Source organism: Melospiza georgiana, chromosome 1 (genome assembly GCF_028018845.1).
Source record: "Melospiza georgiana isolate bMelGeo1 chromosome 1, bMelGeo1.pri, whole genome shotgun sequence".
NCBI lineage: Eukaryota > Metazoa > Chordata > Aves > Passeriformes > Passerellidae > Melospiza > Melospiza georgiana.
In genome coordinates this window covers 89870576-89894624 of record NC_080430.1, presented here as the reverse complement: position 1 = coordinate 89894624, position 24049 = coordinate 89870576, and the positions used below count along the sequence as shown (strand labels likewise).

General features: G+C 38.7%; 1 protein-coding gene across 1 annotated transcript in view; it reads left to right on the top strand.

Moving 5' to 3' along the window:
- MOCOS (molybdenum cofactor sulfurase) overlaps nucleotides 1-22665 on the top strand; it is a 206811-nt gene extending 184146 nt beyond the window's left edge. The window contains exons 10-15 of the mRNA XM_058031943.1: nucleotides 4002-4083; nucleotides 8154-8278; nucleotides 8854-8959; nucleotides 12900-13026; nucleotides 15297-15401; nucleotides 22433-22665. Coding sequence (XP_057887926.1) covers nucleotides 4002-4083; nucleotides 8154-8278; nucleotides 8854-8959; nucleotides 12900-13026; nucleotides 15297-15401; nucleotides 22433-22576 — 689 coding nt within the window. The 3' untranslated portion in view covers nucleotides 22577-22665. The remainder of the gene's footprint in view (nucleotides 1-4001; nucleotides 4084-8153; nucleotides 8279-8853; nucleotides 8960-12899; nucleotides 13027-15296; nucleotides 15402-22432) is intronic.
- The last annotated feature ends 1384 nt before the right edge of the window (nucleotides 22666-24049 follow it).

Below are 24049 nucleotides of genomic sequence, written 5' to 3'. Positions count from 1 at the left end.
CTTACTTCTCCTAATATGGCACAATGATGGGAGCACACACAAACCAGCAGGATAAGGCTGAGCACATAAAACTGTAGGAAGTTGTTCCAATATTTATTAGGTTTTCTTTCTTCTTACCTGCAGTCCAAATCCATTATTTGTTTGTTGGTGTTAAATTTTTAATCTTTATCTTTTATCCCTTCACAAACATGGGTCAGTGTTATGTCTTCCACTTAAATAATTTCATGGCAGACAAATTTAATTTAATAAATTGACTCTTTCCTCACAAATCCCACGTTAATCCCTGCTGTTTTTGTCACCACACCTCCAGCCTGTCTGTAGTTGGTTGCAAATGTGGGGCCTGAAGCTGAATGCTGCCTGAGAGCAGTGATCCATGGGGTGGGGAGCACTGGAACTCACTGGAGCCAGGCTGGTTGTGAAGCGCAGCCTGTGAGCAGTGATCTCTGTGGTGGGGAGCAGTGGAACCCACTTGAGCCAAGCTGGTTATTCTGAAGCTCAGAACCTTGGCTGCCTGTGTTGGTGGCCAATGCTATTTCAGATCTGTAGCTCTTGGCCTGGTGACTGACAGCTGCCTCCAGGTCTCCTCCTGCTTCGCTCCTTCATCCACGTGGAAGGCCACCCACCCGAACCGCCTTTACTCAGCCACAGCTGCATGCATCTTTCCAAGCTGAGCTTTGTTCCCTCCAACTCTCCTCCCCCTGCCCTCACAGTCCCTGTGCTGAGTTCCTCTGTTCTCTCCATTTCTGCCATGCCCTTGCTGCGGTGACTGTGCCGGCCCAGCGCTGCAGGTGATGGTGACAGCGCAGTCCAGCTGCCTGCCTCTGCAAGGAGCCGTACCCGCGGTGCTTTCCCTGCCAGCCCCGCTGCTATCCATGCTTTTCCTGTTGGGAGCACAGCCTGTGGCTCACACCTCTGCCCTGGGCAAGCTTTGCTGGCTGGAGGGGCTCTCTCCAAAAGAGAGAGCCTAAGGCAAGTGTGCTGCTGGAATAGGGGCTCTGGTAAGTGCCCGAAGCCGAGTGTGCCGGATCCCGCGTAGCTGGAGCACACAGAGGTTTTTAGGAGCGTTTTGCTGTTACACTGTTAGATTATGGTGAATGCTTTATCTGTGCCACTTTTAAAACATAATGAGTCTGTTCTCTCGTCCCCTCCAGGCACACGTGTTCTTCTCCCTCTAGAACTTTTCATTAGCAGAAAATTTGTTTATGGCTATTTTATTTCAATGTGGCTTAATATTCTCTGTCTTCTCTGTCCAACAAAAATTTGTCAGCATGATTTAGTGTGACTGTAACTACTTTAACACCTTTTGCTGAATTCTCTGTGCTGAGACACCCTTTTCAGGGCTGTTCTTTAACCCCTGCATGTTGGGTGTCTCTGTAGCCCCAGCTGTGGATGGGCAGACCTTGCTGTCGGACCAACCCAGATGTGCAATCGTGCCACCCGTCCACTGTGGGCAGCAAGGATGGCAGAGTGGGGCTCTACACAAGCCCAAAGCTGCCTGAAGGCTTAGGATCTTTGCCTGGCATGCCTGCAAAATTAGTTGGCTTGCATGGCAGCTGGAGAGCTCCAGGTGTTTCCCGGATCTCTGACAAAGGGGTTAAGTGAGAGCAGAGGGAGAGGAAGGGCTTGTGCATGCTCTCTCACTGGCTGTACTTTTCTTCCTCAGAGAGAGTGAGATTTTAATTTTGAGAAACTGCATTTATTAATTTTGTCAGAATTATTTTCTTAGGCAATGTGGTTGTTAACAGGCATTCCCTATTTTGTTTACTGTTCAGAGTGTAACAAAGCCTTGCTATCACAGAACCCACTTTGAGAAAATCAGTGTACCTAACTCTAAATCAGACTTCATGGAGAGAAAGAATTTCATGTGTATTGAATGAAGTTATTAGAGGTTTGGCTCCCAGTAACTGAAAGGTGAGCAGAAGTGCCTTCATTTCCAGAAACCCTATTACTGGAGTGAGAATCAAGGGAAATCTCAGTGTCCTCCTCCATCAAATACGTGGGAGCACAGATTACATCGCACTTGTTCCTGACCTACACAAATGTGTAGCCAAACAGAATTCAGCTGAGAATATATTTCTGGAAAAGACTAATTTCTCCCTTTCCATTTTAGCTAACAAAAAGCATTAATCTGGCAAGTTGAGCATTAGTTTGTCACTGCGCAGTGGGAGAAATTCTGAGTGTTGAGGAGGCATCTTAAAATATTGGAGTAGAAAGATGCTAGCAAAATTGAGCAGCTAATTGCACTTTATGGAGTTTATTGTGCCTTCAAATAGTCATGTGTTACTGCCAATAAAAATAATGGGAATTAAGTGCATACACTGATGAAAGAATATACATGAATGGTTTATATTTCAGTCTATTGAAATAACAGATCTCTAATTTTTCTCATTGACTGAAAATAGGAGCTATAACGATAAGATTTTTTTTATATTAATACTGTGAGCACATCTGTGAATTTTATTATCAAGCAAATTACCATGGAGAATGACAGCTTTTGCACTTTAGTAACTGGCAATATTCTACTTTATTTTTTTGCCTCAAAGACAGAATAAAATTGTAATTAACAATGTTTAACTGACCTAAACATCACTATAAAATGTGTACTGTTCAATAAAAATGTGATACACTTGCTGGTGTATAAAAGCCTTTTTAAAGCCCTGAAATTCTATTTTAGGAAATTTTGTGAGTATGACTTTCTTAGGAAGTATTTGAAAGATGTAACAGTTAAAAGTGCTGCAGGATGAAATATTTCAAACTCATCTTTTCCAGAAGGAATGATTCTAATGTTTAATTGTTTCAAAGCCCAAGAGTTCTAGTTGATAAGATAATAACATTGGCTTTTTTTCAGCTTGTTACAGGGTAGTTCAAAGCATTTTTTACATGCATTATTTTCTTAAGTGAACCCAACTTTTCGCCCCTCTGTCGTCACTTATGACATATACTAACATAATTAACAAAAGAAGAGGTAGACCACTTTCTATTTTGTAAAACATGCATGAAACAGAGCTGATAGTGGTGTTACAATGAATCTGAACTACATTTTATTACTCTTCAGAAGAAAATAAGCCAACTTGATTTCACCGTATCACAGAGCTGGTAGAGCATGATTTTTTTTCTGTTTTACAATGTTGTATAATATCAAAATATGTAGTTATAATTCTGGGAAATGGGGGGGTGTAAAAGTTTTGGTTAATGTATGTTGCAATGTTGCAGTGTAATTGAAAAGCTGGATTTATTGCAGTCACCCAGTAAAACACTTTGTTCTTCATTTAAGATTATTGTTTTCAATTAACAGAAAGAAAAAGTAGCTTTTCTTTTTGGTTCTAGCAAACTACAGTATTCTTTCCGTATCTTTGGCTCATTCTGTTCAAGATGGGAAAAATGTGGGAGAAGTTAAAATAGATCATTACCAGGGAATCCTCAGCTGTTTTAAACTTGGAGATGAATAGATGGGAATAATTGTCTCATTTGCAGTTTTCCATACATTTTGTCTTGTCTTTAAATTATCATAGTTTTGTCTCACAGTATATTTCTTTTTTGAAAAGACTGTGCCTCTTTTTTTCTTCCCCCCCTCCTCCATCTTTCATCTTTCAGATCACTCAATCCCTCTACTCCAACATGACAGTGTTTAACATCATCTCCTGACTTGTCAGAGGAACCATCCTTTCAACAGAAACCGTGACTGAGGCCATAATTCCGTGCCAGTTTTGCTGCCTGAGATAAACAGAGAAGGAAATTACTCAAAGCTGAAATTGTGTATTTTTTAAATATACTTTGAGTGCCAAGGTCATCTGCCGCCTTGGCACTTTATTTTATCATTTGGAGCCACCTGCCGGCAGAGAATATAATTCTAGCAAAAAGAAAAAAGATTTTTTTTTTTAATTTGCTGTTAGTGAAGCTGCTGTGACTGTGCAAAGAAGCAAAAATAGCAAGTTTTTTCATGATCCTATCATTCTTCATAATTTTTTTATTTAAATATGACTTTCTGTCTTCCCACCTAGGCATGGACCCAATATCTGTGCCACTAGAAGATAATACTGGAAAAGAGGCTGTGACCTGTGAGAGTAAAGTCTGTTCACACAGGTAAGGGAGAGCAGAGAGGTAGTGAAGCTGAAAATCACTGTAGTGGCACTCAGGATGTGAACATAGACAGAATGTACACACAGACTGAAGTCCTTGAAAAACTGGTGGAAAGCAACGAATGATTAGTGAACAAGGAGAGTGGTCCTATTTAAATAAGTTGTGATGCCCAACATGTCTGATAGAAAATAGTAAAAAATTTTGAGACATGAAAAAAGGAGAGGAACGACAGTACAGTAAACTGACTTTGTGAGATCTTTTTATTTACTTGCTCCAAGCATGAGAAAAGGAGGTGTCCCCAGTTACCTCTCAGAAGGACTTGAATTCAGTTCCCACATTTAATAGTGATGGTGTTAGCAGCTTTGCCCATTTCATACCGCATGGATTTAAAACTGCTAGAACCTTCTAAAGTTATAAACAGCTTTCCATATTTGCAATCCTTTTTAATTTTGTTTTGACCACCCATGTTGTTCAGTGTCCCCTTAACAATCTTGACTGCAGGTACGTAAGTTAAATAACATTAATTCTAATCAGTAGACATACCACTTCAGTGAATATAACATTAGGAATAAAATTATTTCCTATCCATAAACTTAAGTGTTTATTCATCATATTTTCTAAGAACTTCCTGCAGTCTCATTAAGTTTTCTGAGTGGCAGTGTATCAAGTGCCTTCCTAAAGTACATTTGCATTATCTACTGTGTTTCTTTTCAATGAGTCTCTTGGTAAGTCCAACTAAAAGAGGCACTTAAAGATTTATGTCTTCCTTTCACCAAGGTATACTAATTTTTTGTAGCCCTCTACATTTGCTTCTCTGAGTAACACATAAACTAACAAGCAGAAGACCCGGCAATTTCCCCATGGAGCCATGCAGAAAATTATCTTCTCCTTCTTTTCGACTAGCTATTCAGATGATAAAGAGGATCTTTTCCTCAGAAGTGTATTTTCCTCAGGTAGTGGAACCCACCCAAGAGTCATTTGTTTTAACCATCTGTCCCACTTCCCTTAGTGTTGACTCATCCCTAGCCTCCCCATGGTAAGCCCATCTATTACAGGTTATAAAACAGCCTGAGTTATCTTTCTCTCTGTGTGCATAAAATTTGTTGCCATACTGTTTATTGTAGCTTCTCTTTCATGTAACTGACTATGTCATTTTTATTGTATCAAATTGGAAGTTTTCATGGGAAACTTTCTTAGAGTTCTGTGAAGGAAGGAAAGAACAGAATGAAAAAGAAAGGGGTTGTGAAAGCAAATTGCAAGGAGTGGACTGTGACTAGCAAATAAACAAGAAAAGAAGTAAAGCAGGATGAGTTGAACAACACTGATGAGGCTCTGAAACTGCTCAGAGACCCAGTAGCCATTTATGCCAGTTTCCAGTGTTTCAGCAGAGGAGCCTCCAGGGCCAAAAATAATGAGAAAAACAGTGCTTTGCAAGAGGACAGGAGGTGATTTGTGGTCAGGGGTCTTTTCTGCAACATGTTTAAGGTGAGCAGTGGGGCCAAAAGTCTTTGTTAAAAGGCTTTTATTATGAGGAAATGCCTAGTGAATGTATTTTCTATTTATTAGTTCTGTGCTCTGATGCTGTTATTTCATCCAGTTCTGTTGGCTTACTCTGAATTTAGACTGAGATAACTGAGAAAAGCACATGATGTAGAATCTGCAAGCAGTCATGTGAAGAAGTTTAATTTCGCAGCAGCCGCGGAAGTTTAATGAGCCCAAATTTCCCTTCTGAAGCAATTCATCAGCGTTAGCCTTCATCCCAGAGGGGGCTGCTCACATCAGAGGGACCTGGCTTTCTGGTACAATGTCTACCAGTGACATAAATGATGAAAGTAGAAGCAATGTTGATAGGATTGATGCTGAAGAAGACCCTAAATTCTGAAGGTTGCTGCTCTACTGAAATAAGGAGGGACACAACCTCCTCTTTGACAGGTTGCAAAATCAAAGAGATCAAGGGAAGTGTAGCAGTGGTAGAAGACAAAGATGTAGTTAAGAACAAGGTGAACTGAGCCTGTTGTATTATATCCCATGGGATCAATATTCAGACTTCATCTGTCCTTGTTTCTTGTTCTGTAAATTACCCTGCTAGAGGGACCAGTTGTAATGCACTGAAGCTAAATGACATAATAGAAAGATGAGTGGGAAACTCAAGGCAAACAGCAAGTGAAATAAGAGAGAAATAGGCTCTCTTTTATAAATTGCCTGACATGTGCCAAATGAAATGTAATGCTGACAGATGTAAAGTTATACTCCACAAAAATAAACACAAGCAGAAAACAAGTTGAATTGAGCTACAACAGAATGACTTTGACTAAGACCTTGAAGAGATGATGGTACTTGCTCAGAAAATGGTCTGACAATAAGGGAAAGCAATTTGAAAACACGTGATTTGGAGTACAAAAACTACACAGTGACATTTGATGAAATATCAAGGATGGTGTGAATCTCTAACTCAGCCACTGTGACTCAAAACAATAAGTGTATACAGAGAGGGCAGTATACTGATTTATACAGTATTAATTTCCAACACGCTGCGAGAGGCAATTGGCTCAAGAGAGATTTTAAACACCTCTAGAACCTCTGTGAAGGTGGAAAAATATTGGAGGAATTTGTTTCACCTGCACTGTTACCATGGAAGAGTCATATGTTCTCATGAACAGCCTTCTCCCTAACACAGTTCAGACTGAAATCTCATGTGGACACTTACCTTTTGGCCTCTTTCTTGACACGGTGCCTGCATCTCATACTCATACCAGAACACCATTCCAGTTCTAGGGCATCACTGGCTAGATGCAGCTCTGGTTGACATCTGTCCACTCTGAGTGGGGAGAGGGATGCAGAGCTGCACCACAATTCAAAATTCAGAATAAGCACTGAAGAGATACCAGATCCATGCAGGATTATAAAATCTCCTTGGTTTCACTTCTGCTGGCTTTGTACCTGTGAAATTCATTTGAAAACAACAGAGCAGTTGGTAAAGCTGAGCCAATTTCCTCTCAGTCCTGGGATTTAGCCCCTTTTGCTGTGATTAGCTGTTTTCTAGTTTCACAGAGCAGATGGTTTCCATGCAGATCAACTGCTTAGGCTGGATAGACATCAGGGTGAGAATAGGAACGCAACTACTTCGCTTTCCTTGCTATAGGTATGTTTCCTAGGTCAGCATAGGAAGTCACATTCATCTTACATTTAGAGTTAGGTATCAGTCAAATCTCTTTATGTGGTAACTCGAGAGTTGAACATTCCCACAGTGAGAGTCATCCCATCCTGAGGTCTAATATAGATGGGAACTACTTATTTCTTTCCATTATCTGTGAGTGAAAACCAGACAACTGATTTAAATGAGATGTCTGGGAGATTTAAACGACATTAAGTTTACTCAGGGCTGAGGAACCTAATGTCAAACAGCATCAGTGGCCTTCTTGGATTGAGAGAGATTATTTCAAAGTCCCTCTAGGAAAGACTACATCCAGGTAAAGAAGGCAATTCTATTGCCAGCTTGCATAACTCACTAGACATTTTACAAGTAATGGAAGTCATCTTTAGAGAGATGCTTGGCCTCTGTTAGTGGAGCCATGTTTTAATATGAAATGTTAGTACAAACATGATTTAAATTGGAGAGGTAACATCATTGTACCTGATGGGATCACTAAAAATTACACACAGCAGAGCAGTCTTAAATTGAACTTAGATCATTCCTCTCTGTTTTTAGCTAAAAGTACAGACCAGAGTGTGACTATTTCATAATACTGTTTTGTAATAGTGTTATATGGGCAACCACTTATTGTATTTCAGAGTCAGTGTCTTCAATGTCATGATTAATCCTTTATTCTATAGTAATTTTCCATACTAAACTAAATTAGATCTTGTGAAAGTCAATTTCAAGAGGAAAGGAGTAAACTTGAAGAAGTGAGGAATTAGAGTCATGCAGATCTTCACATCAGATATTCATCAGACAGTATGGATTCTGTACTTCATATTGAAGGAAGCAGAATAAACATCTTCACAATTTGACTTCTGGTTTGCAAATTAATGTTTAGCCAATCAAATTTAAACTTCCTCTCTTCTTGTAATAGAGTAAAAACATATGACTGTGGAGAAAGAATTGCTGGCTGGCTCTCTGCGTTTCTTGGTCGTCCTTGTCGCTTGATAAGACAAAGTTCAGACAAGAAAAGCAAGTCACATCAGAAAAATACAAAAGGTATGTTGTCATCCTTAAAAATATTTGTGATTCCCTATGCAAAAATCAGGCTCATGGACTTCACACTGAGTGTACAGGTATGATAAAGGGTTATCCAGTATAGATCTAGGCGTTATGTTATACCCAAACTGACTTTTTAATTCCCTTCTACTTGTTAAATTTGGTGAAAATGTACAGAGGAACCAGTATTGGGGGGAAGTTATTATCATGACCATGATTTTGCCTGGAAACACAAAGAGACCATTTAGAAAAATGATTGTGAAGAATCAAATAATTTATTCAGAGATTAAATTTCATTACAAAAATAATTGAAAGAGTATTGAAAATGCATAGATATTGCTCTTGTAAACTATTTTACAAATTTGGTAAAGTCTCATGTCTATCTCAGTTTCTAACTGCATTGCATCATAACCATTTGCAGGTTGGAGGGCATCCTTGGAATATTTCCTTAGTGCCTGGAACCAAATGAGTAAACAAGCAATGAGAATGAGTAAAAAGTCAAAGAAAGATGAGGTGAAATTACTAATTTTTATGATGATTTTAGAATGTTGGGTTGATTTTTATTTTTTTTTTAGGTCTGTCATCTGCTACAAACATCTCACTGTCTCTTGTGAATGAAGCACAATACCTCCTGATAAACGTAGCAAGCATTCTGCAGCTGAAAGAACACATTTCTGCAAGGTAAGATGCTTCTGCCTCCAAATGTCTCTCAGTGATCTTTCATTCCCGAATCTTGCATAAGATGCCAATATAGGTGTTTTATGTGGAAATGTAGAGATAGTTACTTTTCTACATTCAAAAAAATACAGCTACTAAACTGCTATAATTACTAATTATTTTATGATTTTTGAAAATTTGGATTAAATGCATGAACATCATCTGTCTACCAGTCATCTTTAGGAAAATTTAAATGAAATTTTTCACAAATGATTTGGTGAAAAGATACTGAGAACCAGCCAACTTCTGTTTGTCAGAAGAACAAGGATAAAGAGGTTTTCTCAACATAAATTGTCTGGCAGGTAAAAATATAAAGTCTGGCTGAACTATTTCTCTCCCATGGGAACTATTAAGATTTAGAGTAAATATGCACAACAGAAATACTTTGAAAGTATTTTCAGGACTGGAATAATTTTATTTCTTAATTTAATTTGGCTTTACTTATACAAAAGTGGGAGATAGAAGCAGGAAATAAAACACTGAGTCAGTCCATAATTCAAAGTTTACAAACCCATTACCAAACAAATTTTCATATACTGACTACAGAAAATTTTTGTTTCTTGACTATAACTAAGAAAGGTAGAAATTCCACAAGAAATCTTCCCTCAAGTCCTGCATTATGTCTGTGCATCTCACAATCCCAGCAATTGTATCTGAGCCCTCTTTTCCTGTCTCTTAAAACTTTTGCTTCTTCCTGGAGTCATCTTCTCTTCTCTTAGTCACCCACCAAACACATCCCCTGCACTGTAAATTCCTGCTTTGAGTAGAAGAGGATATATGTATCTGTATACATATCTGCAGGAGGATATGTATATAGCTTCAGGATTTAAAATCCACTGACTGAACGAATCACCAAGACCACTGGGGCTTGCATTGTCTGAGGATTTTCCTTCTTCAGGAGCAGATTATTGGGCAATTTTAGAATATCATGGGAAATTATTGTAGAAAAAGTTTGAAGCTGTCCATCTCTCAGTTTTGGCTACCCTTTCTCAGTGACAATTAATGTCTTCTTGTGGGGCTTGACTGGCTGGGTTGCATCTCCTTGGGAGGGCACTTCTTGCAGACATCCCTTACTCAGGATGGGCTTTTTCCATGATAAGACTCAGTGAGGAACCTTTCAGATATGGGATTTGAGTGCAAAGATGAAGAGTAAGAAGCAGCAAGTGAGGACACAGGAGAAGAATGAACTTCAGTAAGACATTCAACATCAGATCAATCACTGATTTTACACCTAATTTCTTCCAGCACAACTAGGCTTATAATCTCCTTTTCCTCAAATGTGACCAGAGCTGCAATGGTGACTGAGAAGCATCTGGCTTCCCACTCTGCAGTCCGAGTTGGAAGTTTCCTCCCTTCCATGCATTTTGCCATGCAGTGCTTTCCCTGGGTACTGGAGAAATAAATTCAGATATACAGCATCCTTATTCTGCACTGTTACTAAATCATGTAGTATGGACTTTCCAAATATTGAACTATCCAATGTACTTTTAAGAACTGCACTTCTGGGTCTTTATTAAATATTGGAGGGTTTTTAGAAGTATTATTTAGTTTCTTGGCATTTGAGTTTGGTTTTGCTTAAATGAAACCTGCTAAATTTTGCAAAACAACTCCAATTTTCAATTAAATTTTCTTAATTTCACTTTGTATCTTCCATAAGTAAAAACTAGTCTTCAGTTTGCACTTGGCATTTTAGAGGTGATCTAAAACAGAAACAGTAATTCAATTAAAAATTAGAATCCAGTGTACTGTTGGAGTGCTACATGTACCTGCGGACATTTGTCTCTCTGCTGTTTCCATTACAGGTCACCTCCATGCAAATCCCTATGGCCCGGCCTAGTGCTCAAATGTTCTTGTTAGAACTGTAACCCTGAGGATATAAATATTAATTTTCAAGTTTGCCTGTTAAATATAGGCAATGTATTCTTGCAGAGCCCACTGCTGTGAAAATCCAAAGCACCTAGGCTGACTTTGGCATATTACACTGATGTTCAAAGCAGGTCTGTGTTAGGATTTGCAGGATGAAGGTACCTGCCACTCCATCCAACCAATGCATGTTTTGTGGGAGAAGAAATAATGGAAATTTACTCAGATACGTGTTGCCAAGTAATTACAAGCATTTCTGAGGGCTGGGGGAGGTGCAGGAGAGGTGAGGTATTCTGGATGTGAGCCCGAGCAGGTTGAAGGCAGAGAGGTCGGGGTAGGGGCATTGCAGTCTTTGAGTTCAGCAGCAAGGGGTAGATAAGCAGAAGCTTGAAGTTTTTTAAGCAGCTGTCTCAGGACACTGCAGGCCCAGCTCTGAGATTACTGGGATTTTGATGGCCCCAGTGATGGCTGGGGTGTCAGGCACTTAGATTTTGCAAAACACAGTCAAAACTAGAGGCTCCACTGCAGCCAAACTCCAAGAGCCCACAGCAAAGCTGGGAAGCACAGCAGCATAATTGAATGTGTTCACAAGTAACTGCTGTTTTCCTTCTTGTTTGTATGAGCACTGGCATAATCTACACTTCCTGTTGGCTCCCACCTCCTGCATTCATTACCAGTTGTGTCTCAGCCATGGGATTAACTGTGGGATCTTGAGGGAAAACCTGTAGCCTTGCAGCTTCTCATCCCACCTTCTACCCCCAGGCTGCTGGAGCCCTTGTAACACTGGGGCTTGGTGGAGCTGGGCTCCTGTGGTCTGACTGAAACTCTGCACAGGCTGTTTATCCTCACGCAGATTTCTCTGCTAGAAAAGATCATCCAGACTTTTTTAAATAAAACCAAGCACTTTTTTTTTCACCTAACAGGCCACCTCTGCCAAGACTGCTTTATGTGAAGTTTTCCCTGTACTTTGATTTTGCATGTTTTTTCTCTAACTAAAATACATTTTAAGCTGTATGTCCTTACTTTTTTCTTCATTTTTTTTTCTTTTGGAACATAAATACCTCTCTTCACTGCTTACCCAGGTTTCTGCCTCTGCTGTAGGATGTCATATCCCTAAGTTGTCAGAGTACAGTTTATGGAGTATCAAAAATGGTTCATGTCCTTAACAGCTAATGCAAAAAGAAGTTTCTTCTCTCAGTGCCACTAACTGTGGCACTGAGAGAGCCCTCTGTCAAATTTACACTGTCTTTTTTTTTTTTCTGCTCCTGTTCAAGTTCTCCTTTAGAAGAAGAGTGAAAAATGTCAATTCAAAGATGCAGCAAGATTGCAAGATTTCTGATATTTGTATGCAGTCTGCTCCTCTTTCCGTCTCATATACATTCTCCACACTGACACAAATCTACACTCTGGCAGCTCAAATGCTTGTAAAGAGGGGGAGATATCACCACACAGAGATTAATTTTTTTAAAAACACCTATCGTTTGGTGCAATCTGCTGCCTCCCAAAGGCAAATAATAATAATATGAGGGATATATCTCTCATAAAATTATTTTACTGGCCTTTTTCACCTTCAGCAACGACTGGTTTTGTCCCTTCTGTCATTGCAGCATGTGCAGAATAAAATTTTATTTGCCTTTGGTTCTAGAAGCTTCTATTTTTGCAATATTTAACAAGTCAAATGATTACTAACTAAAAAGATCTTTTCACTTGTTACCATTAGCCTTACATATGATAACAATTTGGGAATTTTCTCATATGCATGGTTCACAATCACCTCTCTACATGTTTTCATACCTATAGTTGCAGATTACACTTCTGAAGAAGCCACTTAGAAGGTTATATATTATGGTTGAGAGGTTACAAACTTTAGTTGAGTACCTTGTGCCATTCCCACAGCCTTTGTAATAAAACTTGGTCCAGGTTATTCTGGAGAAGCGTTTGCTAATCACATGAACCACCAGAGTCTGAGAGCAGAAACATCTAGTGCAAAATTAGTTAATAATCTTAATTTTTCTTTTGCTCTGTCAACTCTGTGAGACAGATTGAAGGAGCCATTGGAAATAGAGGAATTGATCCGGCGTTTCCGTGCCAACATTGTCATCAGTGCACCAGAGTCCTTTGAAGAGGAGGAGTGGACTGAAATTTCAATAGGTGCTCTGCAATTCCAGGTGTGACCTTTTCTCTCTTGGCTGTGCCCCAGTGTATCACAAAGCATTTTGATTCCTGGAGACAAACCAATTTTTACAAGGCTTTGATTCCTGAATCAAAGAATATGGGCAGTACACTTTGTGCAGGCAAAATTTATGAACTGTGGGGAAAAAAAAGTGATGTGTCCTGTGACAAACATACTTCAATATATTTAAGAGGTTTTGCCATATTTCTCCACACCTCTATTGAATTTCATAATTCATAGCATTTCTTATCTTTATCTATCTGAACTGAATAATAATCAGGTTTTTTAGGCAGAATTTACAGCACATATTTAGCCAGCACATCAGCAGAGAATACTTGTGGCTGTTTTGCACAGTAGTGCAAATATAACCTCACGTCACTGCAAATCAAGCAACTGATGACCAAAGACTGAACATGAACACAAGTGAACAGTCATGGTCTATTGCCCTCTGTTGTATACATCTTATCCTAGTCTTCACTCAAAGAATGTTATTAATTCTAGACTGGTAGGGTTTTTTTGGTATCCTCATAGCTCACAACATAATGTCCTTGGTACTGTAAGGAAAATGCTACGGAGGCAGACCTTGTTTGTAAATACATTCTTTCAAGAAAAGCTCTTAACAAAGAATCTGTAAATGCTACATGACACCTAAGGGAATGATGCACACATGTATTAAATGTTCTGCTGAATTTGTCTGGCCAAGAGATATGAAATATGCATTTGAAGATGCTTTGCCTAGGTTGTGAAAGTGGCTTATTTGTTGTTTTCTTAGAGATTATAATTTAAGTGTGAATGACAGGAGTACTGAGGTCAAATCTAGAAGATGTGATAGGCATCACTCTTTTTTTTCTAGTCAGCATGCTATAAAAAACTTTTTTAGCAAGGGTGGAAAATATTGCTTATCTGCTCTCTTCTTATGTGTACTTTGATCAGTAAGTTGCAATATAAGTTACAGAAAATTGAGGAAAAATTGCTACAAGTAAGAAATGAGGAACAAAAAGAACAAAATCCATGGTGTATAGCTTGTTGGAGGCTGCAGTTACATTGGGGAGTTCAGCTGAGGATCCTGTTGATAAGTTACTGTAAAACTGCAAAATAAAAGGCATTCCTATTTCTGGCATTGATATACTTTAGGAATACAAGGCAAAAATAGAAAGGCTTATGTAACTTGCATTGTCTTTTCCCATCTCTGCTAGGTCCTTTTCCAGATACTGATGTAGTAACAGTAGAAATTATGTTAATGTTTCTTTATGCCACAAAAATGGTAGAAGCTGTTGAACAAAGTAAAGCAGGAAAAAAAATTTCCTTCTCTGTCTTGATCTTTTAATTAAAAAAATAGAGCTGTGGAAAATGATTTTCTAAAAGAGCTGATGTTTGATGTTGATGATTATGCTGAAGAGTTATACAAGCAGTCTAGATGCATCTCAAAAACCTGAAATGCCACTTCAGATCAGTACATAAAATGTTCTAAGTGTACAGTTAAATTATTTACCCTATTTGAAATTTATGGCACATTTTACAAAAGTAGAATATGTATACTGGTATATACTGTAAGACACAATTTCTGTAATGTACAGCTTTGCTAAAGTTAGAGATACGATGTTAAGTGAAAGTGCAATATGTTGTCTTTCTCCATTTTAAAGCTCTAAGAAGAAATTTGTTGCAGGGTTGGGTTTTTTTCCCCCCAAAAACATACTTTAGTTCAAACAACAATTAGCTTTAAGAACAACTACATAGGATGTTAACATCATGTGTAATAGAGGATGAATAGAGGATAAATTATTTCTTTTGATTAAGTAAACTTGTATATTTAAATATTTTACATTCTGAGTATCTAAAAGAGCCATGCATATAAGAAACATGTTGTGCATTTCCCAGTCCCAAGAAAATCCTCCTTGGGTTGAATCCTGAGGCATTGGCCTAATTTTATATTCAGTTCTTTGGGCAAGCAGCCCTGCTAACCGACAGAAGAAGTGGAGCCATCAGGAAATACAAATATGTAAATGTCTGGTATTTCTCAGATTCTGTCTCTGAGAAAGTTTTCCTTAAAAAAAGAAAAAAGTGAATTAAAAATTCACTGAGACTTTTGCCTTTAGACTTACTACATTAGGTGAACAGGCTTGACCTTTTACATAATGAAAGCTTCAAAAACCACAGAAAAGGTATGCAAAAGGTATGTGTTTAATATATTATGATAGTCAGAAACTGTTCAATGCTGTACTGCTTTGATAAACAGCCATGAACTTTCTTTAACTCAAATTTCAGGTTGTGGGTCCGTGTAGCAGATGTCAAATAATCTGCATTGATCAACAGTCTGGGGAACGAAACAAAGAAATTCTGCAGTCCCTGTCTGCTGCCAGAGGTAGAAAGGTCAGTACAGTACTTCAGAATAGCTGTAATGAAAGATGTAGTGACTTTATTGCATGGGTAGTGAAATATCTGCTGAGCGAATATTCACAGCTAAGTTGTTACCATTTGGATTTTTTCTGCAAAAAGAGGATGCACTTACAACCCAGATATGGCATGGTTTATTTCTATAAAATGCTTAATACATTTTTAATTAGAAATGGACTATTAATATACATTATTTTTAACTGTGCTTGCTTTTATTTCATATGTATTTCTTTACAGTGTGTTTATTTTGGTCTTAAAAACACAAGCTGATGCACTGGTGTATTTAAGAAAAGAAATAGGCTGAAAAATCAGAAAGTGTTTGAACTTATACAGTTGGTGTGTAAGACTAAACTTTATTCTTACCCTGAGAAATTAGTTAGTAGGAAAAACAGAGGAGATGTGAATATAGTCAAAGTAGAGAGTAATTGCTTAGCAAAGAGACCAAAAAGTAAGTGAGAAATGCAGGTGTTTACTTTAGGTCCTGCTTCCTTAGGTTGTGTTGCTTCTTGGAATTGAGAGCACTCAGATGATGGCTAGACAGTTCGGCATCCCAAAGGCTCCACAAATCTCCTCCTACGTATTTATTTAGCTGAAAATCCTTATTCAAAATTCATTGCTTCCTGTTGGTTAAGCTCCTGTTGTTAAAGTGTCTCAAGCAGTCAGGGCTCGGGAGCTTTGCCAGTACCCGCCAAACACCAGAGACGGGGCACAGCACCAGCACAGAGCAATAACAAATAGGCTGAAAATCATTCAACCAGACAATGCACAAACAAGTTACAAATACTGCATTCTATGTCTGGACAAAAAAAAAAAAAAAATTGATTCGTCTCAGTGACTCATTAAGCAGACAAAGGGCTTTCTTTTCGTTGGCTGTTGTCCTTGGTGAATAGCTCCTGTGGCTCCGTGTCGGAGTGGGGCCGGCTGTCGAGGCACAGCTTCCCGCTGACCTGAGGTGACTTAGGCTTGCACAGCAGGCTCTGCTCCAGGTCCCCACAGTACATGAGCCTGTGCGAGATGAGCTCCTGGCCACTGTGGGTAGCCTGAGGATGGGGGCCCTTTCCGAGTAATGGTGAGCCACAGCTGCTGCATCTGGGACACTCGGGACAGCGATGCTCCCTGCTGCCACATGAGGTGGAGTATGCAGAGGACTTTTTATGCCCATATGGGTTTTATGGGGTTATGACTTGAAACCTCTGTAAAGAGCACTCTGTACTCAGTGAGAAAATGGCAAAAAAAACCTTACTCAGGATGCAGATTCTCAGGAGAGGCACAGCATCTTCTGCATGTTTCCCACAGCAAAGATGAGCTCCTCTCTCATTCTGATTAACTCAGCTATGAAGAGATTTTCATGATGCACTGCTAGAACCAAGTGGCTCATTCAAACAGGACTAAGGCAAAGGGAGCAATCCAGCCTTTCCAGAAGGAGCTGGCACCTGATAAAAGCCGCGCTGCGAGGAGGCAGGCGCTGCTGATCACCGCGGGGGAGAGCTCTCTCTGCCTCAGCTGTGCCCATATTCATGCTGCACAGTCACGGGCATTCAGCCTTTTTTGTTTTTTCCCAGCCTTCAGCGCTGCTGGCAGATGTGAGCATGCCCTGCTCTGCAGGAGGGTGAGCTTAGCTGACAATTGAAAGGGAGAGTTTGAGCTGGTAGATTTGCCTGGTCTGTTCCGAGGAGATCTCCGAGCCCATTCCTTCTGCAGGTCGCCCCAGTGGTGATGGCACTAGCTGATTATCTCTGAGCAGCACCCAGGAAGGACTGTGGCATTTTTAGTGTGCTCAGCAGACCTAACAGAGGACACTGATCCAAACCTTTCACAGCTCACAGTGAGGAGAGAGAAAGAACATCAAGTTCATGTGACTGTGTTAAATCGCAGAGCTGATCCTTTGGTGACTCATTTCTCTACCATGTGCTTTTCTGCTAAGGAGTCATCTAATACACTTAATTTTCTTTTTTTTTTTTTTAATCTGATGCAGATTTATTGAAGGAAATCAGCAGTGTTTGCTCCCATCTGTCAATAATCTGATTCAAAATACAAAAAAACTATTTCAGAAAAATAAGATTTAAGATCGTTTCCCCGGTCTTTGGAAAGCTGCTGTAGCAAGTTGATTGCCAAAACATTAAAGATGCTGCAGATAGAAAAGAGACCCAGATGTCAATATTTACCATTTTAGATTGTTTTTTCTAAGAACACCAACCTGAAAAAATTATATTGAAATTTATCAAACACGTAGCCCAAATAGCAGCACTGCCAATGAACTTCAATAATGAGCTAAATAATGTAAGGCTGGTAGGAGGTAGTTCAATATTTATTTCTAAAATCCTATTTTTCTTCATTCATCTGAGACTCTTAGAACCTGGTGCTTCAAATTGAAAGATGGAGCCTTTGCGTAGATGGATTGCAGCTGAAAGTCAGGATCAGCTACTGTAACTAGCCACCCAAGCAATTTGCATCTTTCCAGATAAATGCAAAGCATGGTGCTGAAGCCTTGCCAGCTGATTTTTATGAAACCTTTTATGTCATTGTTTGACACAAAATGTAAACACCTCTATAAAGTAAACTTGAGCTCTGCTTTCTGAAGAAACACTCATAAAGGATTCCTTCTGTAATTCTTGACTGGAAAGGAAAGATGAGCTCTCCTCCTGCGACAGTGCTCTCTGTTACTGCAGGAGATGAGGAAAGACTAGATAATTCCATTAAGCAAATGGCCACATGCTGTTTCACATGCCTCACCACCTGACACAAAACACACATGGATGGGAAAGGGAGAACACAGCATTCCTGCCTCTCTTTGGTGTTTTGCAGATGCAGTTTAGCACTAATGGTAGTGGAAGCCCTGTGGGTAGATTTGCAGCAGTGCTATAAGCTGGGACTTGCTGGCAAGGTAGCAAAGGGAATTATTGCATTAGCAGTCTGCCCTGGTCTAAATGTATGGATAACAGTACATCAAGGGAAATCCATTATGTTTGCACATGCCTTCGTACACTAAAAAGCTTGTGTTTTTTTCTGGGGCCTGTTGATCCTCCTTTATGTATCTCATTGTGCCTTGGGAGAGCTTCTTTTCCTGCAGAATTAGATGCCATGCCTTTGGATTGCTTAGTGAAATGTTAGCAAGGATAGCAAATTACCTCTCATATCTGATGCATCATTATCATTTTCACAGTAACACAGGGCTTTACACCATGCAATGCTTTTCATTCAAATATCTGGAACATTTGAGAACAGTGATTGTTGTAATTAATAGGCCTCTGAAATAATATGGTTCTCTTTTCTCATCAGTGACTGAACTGGAAAATGCATTTAGTTAAGGTAGAGCAAAGGAATATCAGTTCTTAAGGAAGCATTCTACAGTCCAGATATTTTCAACAGAGCAATATGGGGTTTTATTTATGCCAGCTTAAAATTCTGCCTTTTTCCAATATAAAAAATCAGCAGGTCAGAAGTGAGTACTTCTTCTCTCCTATTTTGTAAGGCTTTACATTCTGGTAAATCCAAAGCTAATAAAACATTATTACATTAAAAAAATCAATTTTGATAATTGCATCTACCAAATCTTTGGATGAGAGGGAGTTTATGTTATTGTATGAACAAAGGAAAAGACCTGGACAGGTAAATTTATCTATTGGAATATGGCAGCTGAGAGGTAAAATCCAGAACTCATCCATCCAAAGCTAAGTGTTAGCATGCAGTATGATTTATGTGCTTGTTACACATTCTAGCAAAATATTTCTCTACCAGGTTCCAGTCTGTGTTAACTGATTCTTTAGGAGTCGTAGCTCAAAGACATCTCACCTCAGGCCTTTGTCCGATGAAGCCCCTCACATTTCTGTCTTGCAGAAGGTGATAGTGTACACAGGGTATTTGTCAGTGAATTTCTGAGTAGAACATATTACTCTTGATCCAGTAAAAGAACTTGAAACAACATGCAAGAATGACAGCATTTCATAGCTCCTTCTTTAAGTGAGTGTGATGACTATCATATGATTCACTGTTAGCAAGAATATGTATGTTTTTTTCTCTTTCTCCCAGCAGTGAAGTGGTTTACTTTTTCCTAATCAAGAAGCTTTAATTTTTTTTTTGTTCCTGTAACATTTTACATTGATGGGAAGAGTCTTGACTGCCAGATAAAGCCATGGTGCTCATCGTCCTGCACTCCCTGCCCAGTTCTTGGAGTGTTCAAGAAGATTATATGCAGAATAAAATGTCCTTGAAGTCACGAAAAGGTAGCAGGCAGAGATTATGAGGTTCACTGTAATAACTCTGCAAGCTGTAATCTCTGCATCTGAAAGCCTCATTTTTCATCAGAAATGTGAGGATTTCTGCATTTTATCTTCCTCTTGAAAGAGAGCTGAAGTGGCAGATGAAGCTTTTGTGGCTGCTTGTCAGGGGTGTGTGTGATTACTGTTATCAGTACTTGCTGAGTCATTATTTGTAATTATTGAAAAAAGCAGGGAAATTTACTTAAGAGATCTTAAATCCACTTCTGTCAATTACAGGCTAAATTTTGGTTTTAATAACATTCACAAGAAAAAAAGAGGTTGGTGATTCCAAACAGGCATTAGTACTAAAATATGTGTGATACACCATCAGTGTATCATCACCTTGGAAACTCCTTAGGCATTACTCACTGAGAAAAACACTGAGACTTGAGATGCCCAGTCAGAGAAAGAAAATACTAAGGACCAGTATTAAAACAGCATTTCAGAACTCCTGAAGAAAAGATGCATTCAGACATGCATTTTCTTAAGTAAATCTAGATGTTTTAAGGTGCATTAAAAAAAAAATCCTGCTAAATGATTTTCAATAACAAAAATTGGTAAATTAAGTTCTTCACAGTGAACAATCTGCCAAGATTTATTTTAGTCTTATTTTAAGATACATCAAGATGACAATACAGTAAATATAAATAAAAAACTTCTCACGCATCAAATAAGCTCATTTACATGGATAAGTTAAAAAATTCCTTCCTGTGTGAAATGTGGTGTAGCATGAACTAGTATTAATTTTACAATATTTGTTTTATAATGGCCTGATTTTAAAAAAAAAAAAAATCATAGCAACTGTCATTTTTGCATTAGGATATAGGAATTGAATCCAGCTTATCAACCACAAGGCTGAAGAACACAACATTTATGCCAATAGAGAAACTTGCCAATGAATGAGAGGAAAGCAAAAATGGAAAAATAAGACTATGTACTTTAATATTTTACATGAAACAGTTACTGACACCATTACAGCATCACGATTGGTCCAACAGAATCACTGTGCTAGAAGGATGGGATCTTATAGTGCTGCAGTCATTCCTCAGCAGCAATTTTAGAACATTGACCACAAGGATTTGCCAAGGTGTGCACCAAGCATTGACACCAACACAGCCGCTGGTACCCAGAAAGTGCCAGCAGTGGGATAGGCCTGAGAGGTCCAGCTGGTGCCCTCTGATGTCACATGCCAGTGGGATGGAGGAATAGCAGAGGTGGCCAAAAATATCCAAGCTTAGGGGCCGTTTTTCTCATTGATGTTTAGGATTACAAATGAAGCAGAAATAGCCAAATTCAGGGTTTGAGGCCATGTTTGGATAGATCTCTGCTTTAGAGCATCTCTCTTACTTGGGGGTAGGTCTCAAACTTACCTCTCTCTTACCACTAAGGAGATGTTCTCTGTTACCTCATTGCTTCATCTTTCTTTAATTACACAGTGCAAGAATAGGAGACAACATACTGCCTTCATATTTAATCTGTGAAATATGCCCCTTTAAATTCATCTATTTTTTTTCTTTATTGCAATCTCTTTTGCCTACTATTTTTTTAACCTGCTCTAAATGTAATTCACTCAATTGCAGAATCATTGATCTGAACAATGGCAGTAAATGTAATCAGGAAATAGAAAAGGATAATAGAATTTTGTATTTAGTTTGCTTATTTATTTACTTGTACATTTTGGCTGTACAAATCAAAATACTTTTTTTGAAACCTGCAAGAAGAGACAAGAAAATTAATATCAGGTTTCCAAGGTCCTTGGTTTAAAGAGCAAAGACTTTCTGAGGTCTCTAAATCTGTTATCAATTTAACAAGGTCTTCAGTGTTCCTTTTTTTTTCCTACTTTACGTATTTTTTGATTAACTATTATCTAATTCTTTGGAAAATATTGTCATGAGATGACTAAAATTTTTCTTGCATGTTTCTAAATTATCCACTGCTTGAAAACAAAACCACAGAACCACACCAGTCTCTTGCTGTGACATTTCCAGATCACACCCACAACTGTAACACTCAACTCCTTGAGATCAAGACCTCATATAAGAATGCAGGCACTCAGATCAGGTCTTTGGTGCCTGTGAGAGTTGCATGGCCAGTGGGCAAGGTGGATAGTCAGTTTTTCTTTTCTATATTACTCAGTATCCCAAAGAGATATTCTAAGTATTTCTAATATTTATGCAGGATGGATTCACAGATAATGACACTTAACAAGTGGAAGCAACACTAAAATGAATTTTCTGAATATTTTCTGTAAAATGTACTAGAATATTCATAAAAACAAATGAAGGGAAACTCACAGAAGCTAGGCAGAATAAAGTTCTGCTAACAAAGTGAATCATTCATGGTGTGAGATGCAAGACTTCTTTACTGTTGGAACATACCAGTGTTCCCATGCTGCAGAGCCTTTGTTTGTGACAATACATTAACTGCATTTGTCAAGGAGCCAGAGCAGACATTAAATAACAGGATTGTGAGGGAGTGTGAATTACATACACGATACTATGCAGCTCATGATGAAATACTGTCCCCTTACTTAAGTTATTCTTCTTGAATAGCATGGCATTAGCTTCTGTTTACCAGTCTATTATAATTAATGAGTTAAGAATGTTGTTAATTATATGGACATAGTACATACCTCCTTATTCTTAAAGCAATATATTTCTTCTAAACATATCTAGGTTGTGGGATCCTCTATAGATTTGATTACTTTAACACATATTGCATCTTAATAAATATTTTGCTTTTTTTCAGACAAACTTTGGCATATACCTGATGAACCAGCCCTTTTCCTCATCCTTTTCAGATACTTTATCAGTTGGGTCTCAAGTACTTCCAGTGCTGAAGGAGAATACAGAAATTCAACCTCCAACATCCAGTGAAGAAAAATGTTCATGATAGACTCTCTGGTGGAGATGAAATTTTTATGCAACTACAGGGAAAAGTCAGTAGTCAGTTATGCAAAAAAAAAAAAAAAAAAAAAAAAAAAGAAAAAGCTTCCACTCATTTTCTTCTGGTAATTTTCTGTTTGCTGTAAATGTTATCAGATGGCAAAACTGTTGATAATTACAGCTCACCTACATGTTTTTGCTTGTGATTATGTTGCAGCAGCCATAACTCTATTTTGCACAATTGCTTCAGGGTTCAACAGGTTTGATCAAGTCTTACTGGTGGATGACTCCCAAAACAAGCCCAACTTTGTTGTCAGAAAGCCACATCTCAATGAAGGAAAGTAAACACAACAATACACTGCTTCCTTCTACTGCTTTGTCAAAACCCCAATTAGAAGAGGATGCAAGACATATTTTAGAAACAATGTGGGTGGGAAGAGAACAGTGGAAGAGTGGCATGAGAGTAGTAGTGCATTCAGCTTTTCCAAAAGGAAACTGAAGGTGATGTGTAGACAGCGTGAAAGCAATGGAAAAGGGGGGATTATTGGGAAGTCTGTGTGAGTAGTGTATGAGAACATTAACACAGCACAAAGATAATGAGGACTCATTTGCAATACACGTTCCCTGTGAAGGAATTCCATCCATTTGTTCTCAACTTCTTTCTCTTCCATTTGTTACTTTTCCATCTGATTTATTTTATGTGATGTCTTCCCTAGGATTTTTTATGTAATGATGTCCCTGCCTATGGAAGAGGAGTTGGAGCTAAATGGTCTTTAAGGTCCCTTCCCACCCAAGTCATTTCATGGCTCTATGAGTTCCACACTCTTGTTTCCTTTTACATTTGTGGATGCTGACACATTACCTCTAATTAGAGATTTTTCAAGTAATACAGTCATTTTCTATACAAACTTCGTTTGTCCTCAGCAATCTCTAATGGCCACTTGAGGGAACTCTTGAGAGTTTGACTGCTCTCCATCACAAACAGGTCAAAGCATTCTTTTTTCTTACCCTTTGTTCATTTCATAGTGCCCTTCTTAAACAGCTGTTGGCATCTCCTAAAAAAAACTCATGCTTTCTGATTTATGAGAACAAATGTCTGAAACCTTAGTCTGAAGTAGCAATTACTGCGAAAATTACAAAAAATAAATAAAGGAAGACATGGAGCAAAGAAGAAAATCCATGTGGAAAGTTGATGTAAATCAAGACTGAATACATTGAGGCCAGGTGTTTTATGACCCTCAACATGTGTCCAGCTAGCTATGGGATGATTTCATACTTCCAGGAAGTCCTCCTGGAAGGCAAAATTCTCCTAGACTGGCTGCTCTATTGCCATCTGGGAAGCGAAATTTTGACCCCGCTAAAAGCACCGTCAAAACTCTCATCCAGTATGATTTAGGGGCAATTTTGGCTCCAGCTGTGTGAAAGTGGTTCTGGCTGAAGCAATCCTTGAGTTGTTTGAGCATAGCCCCGGAGGGAGGCA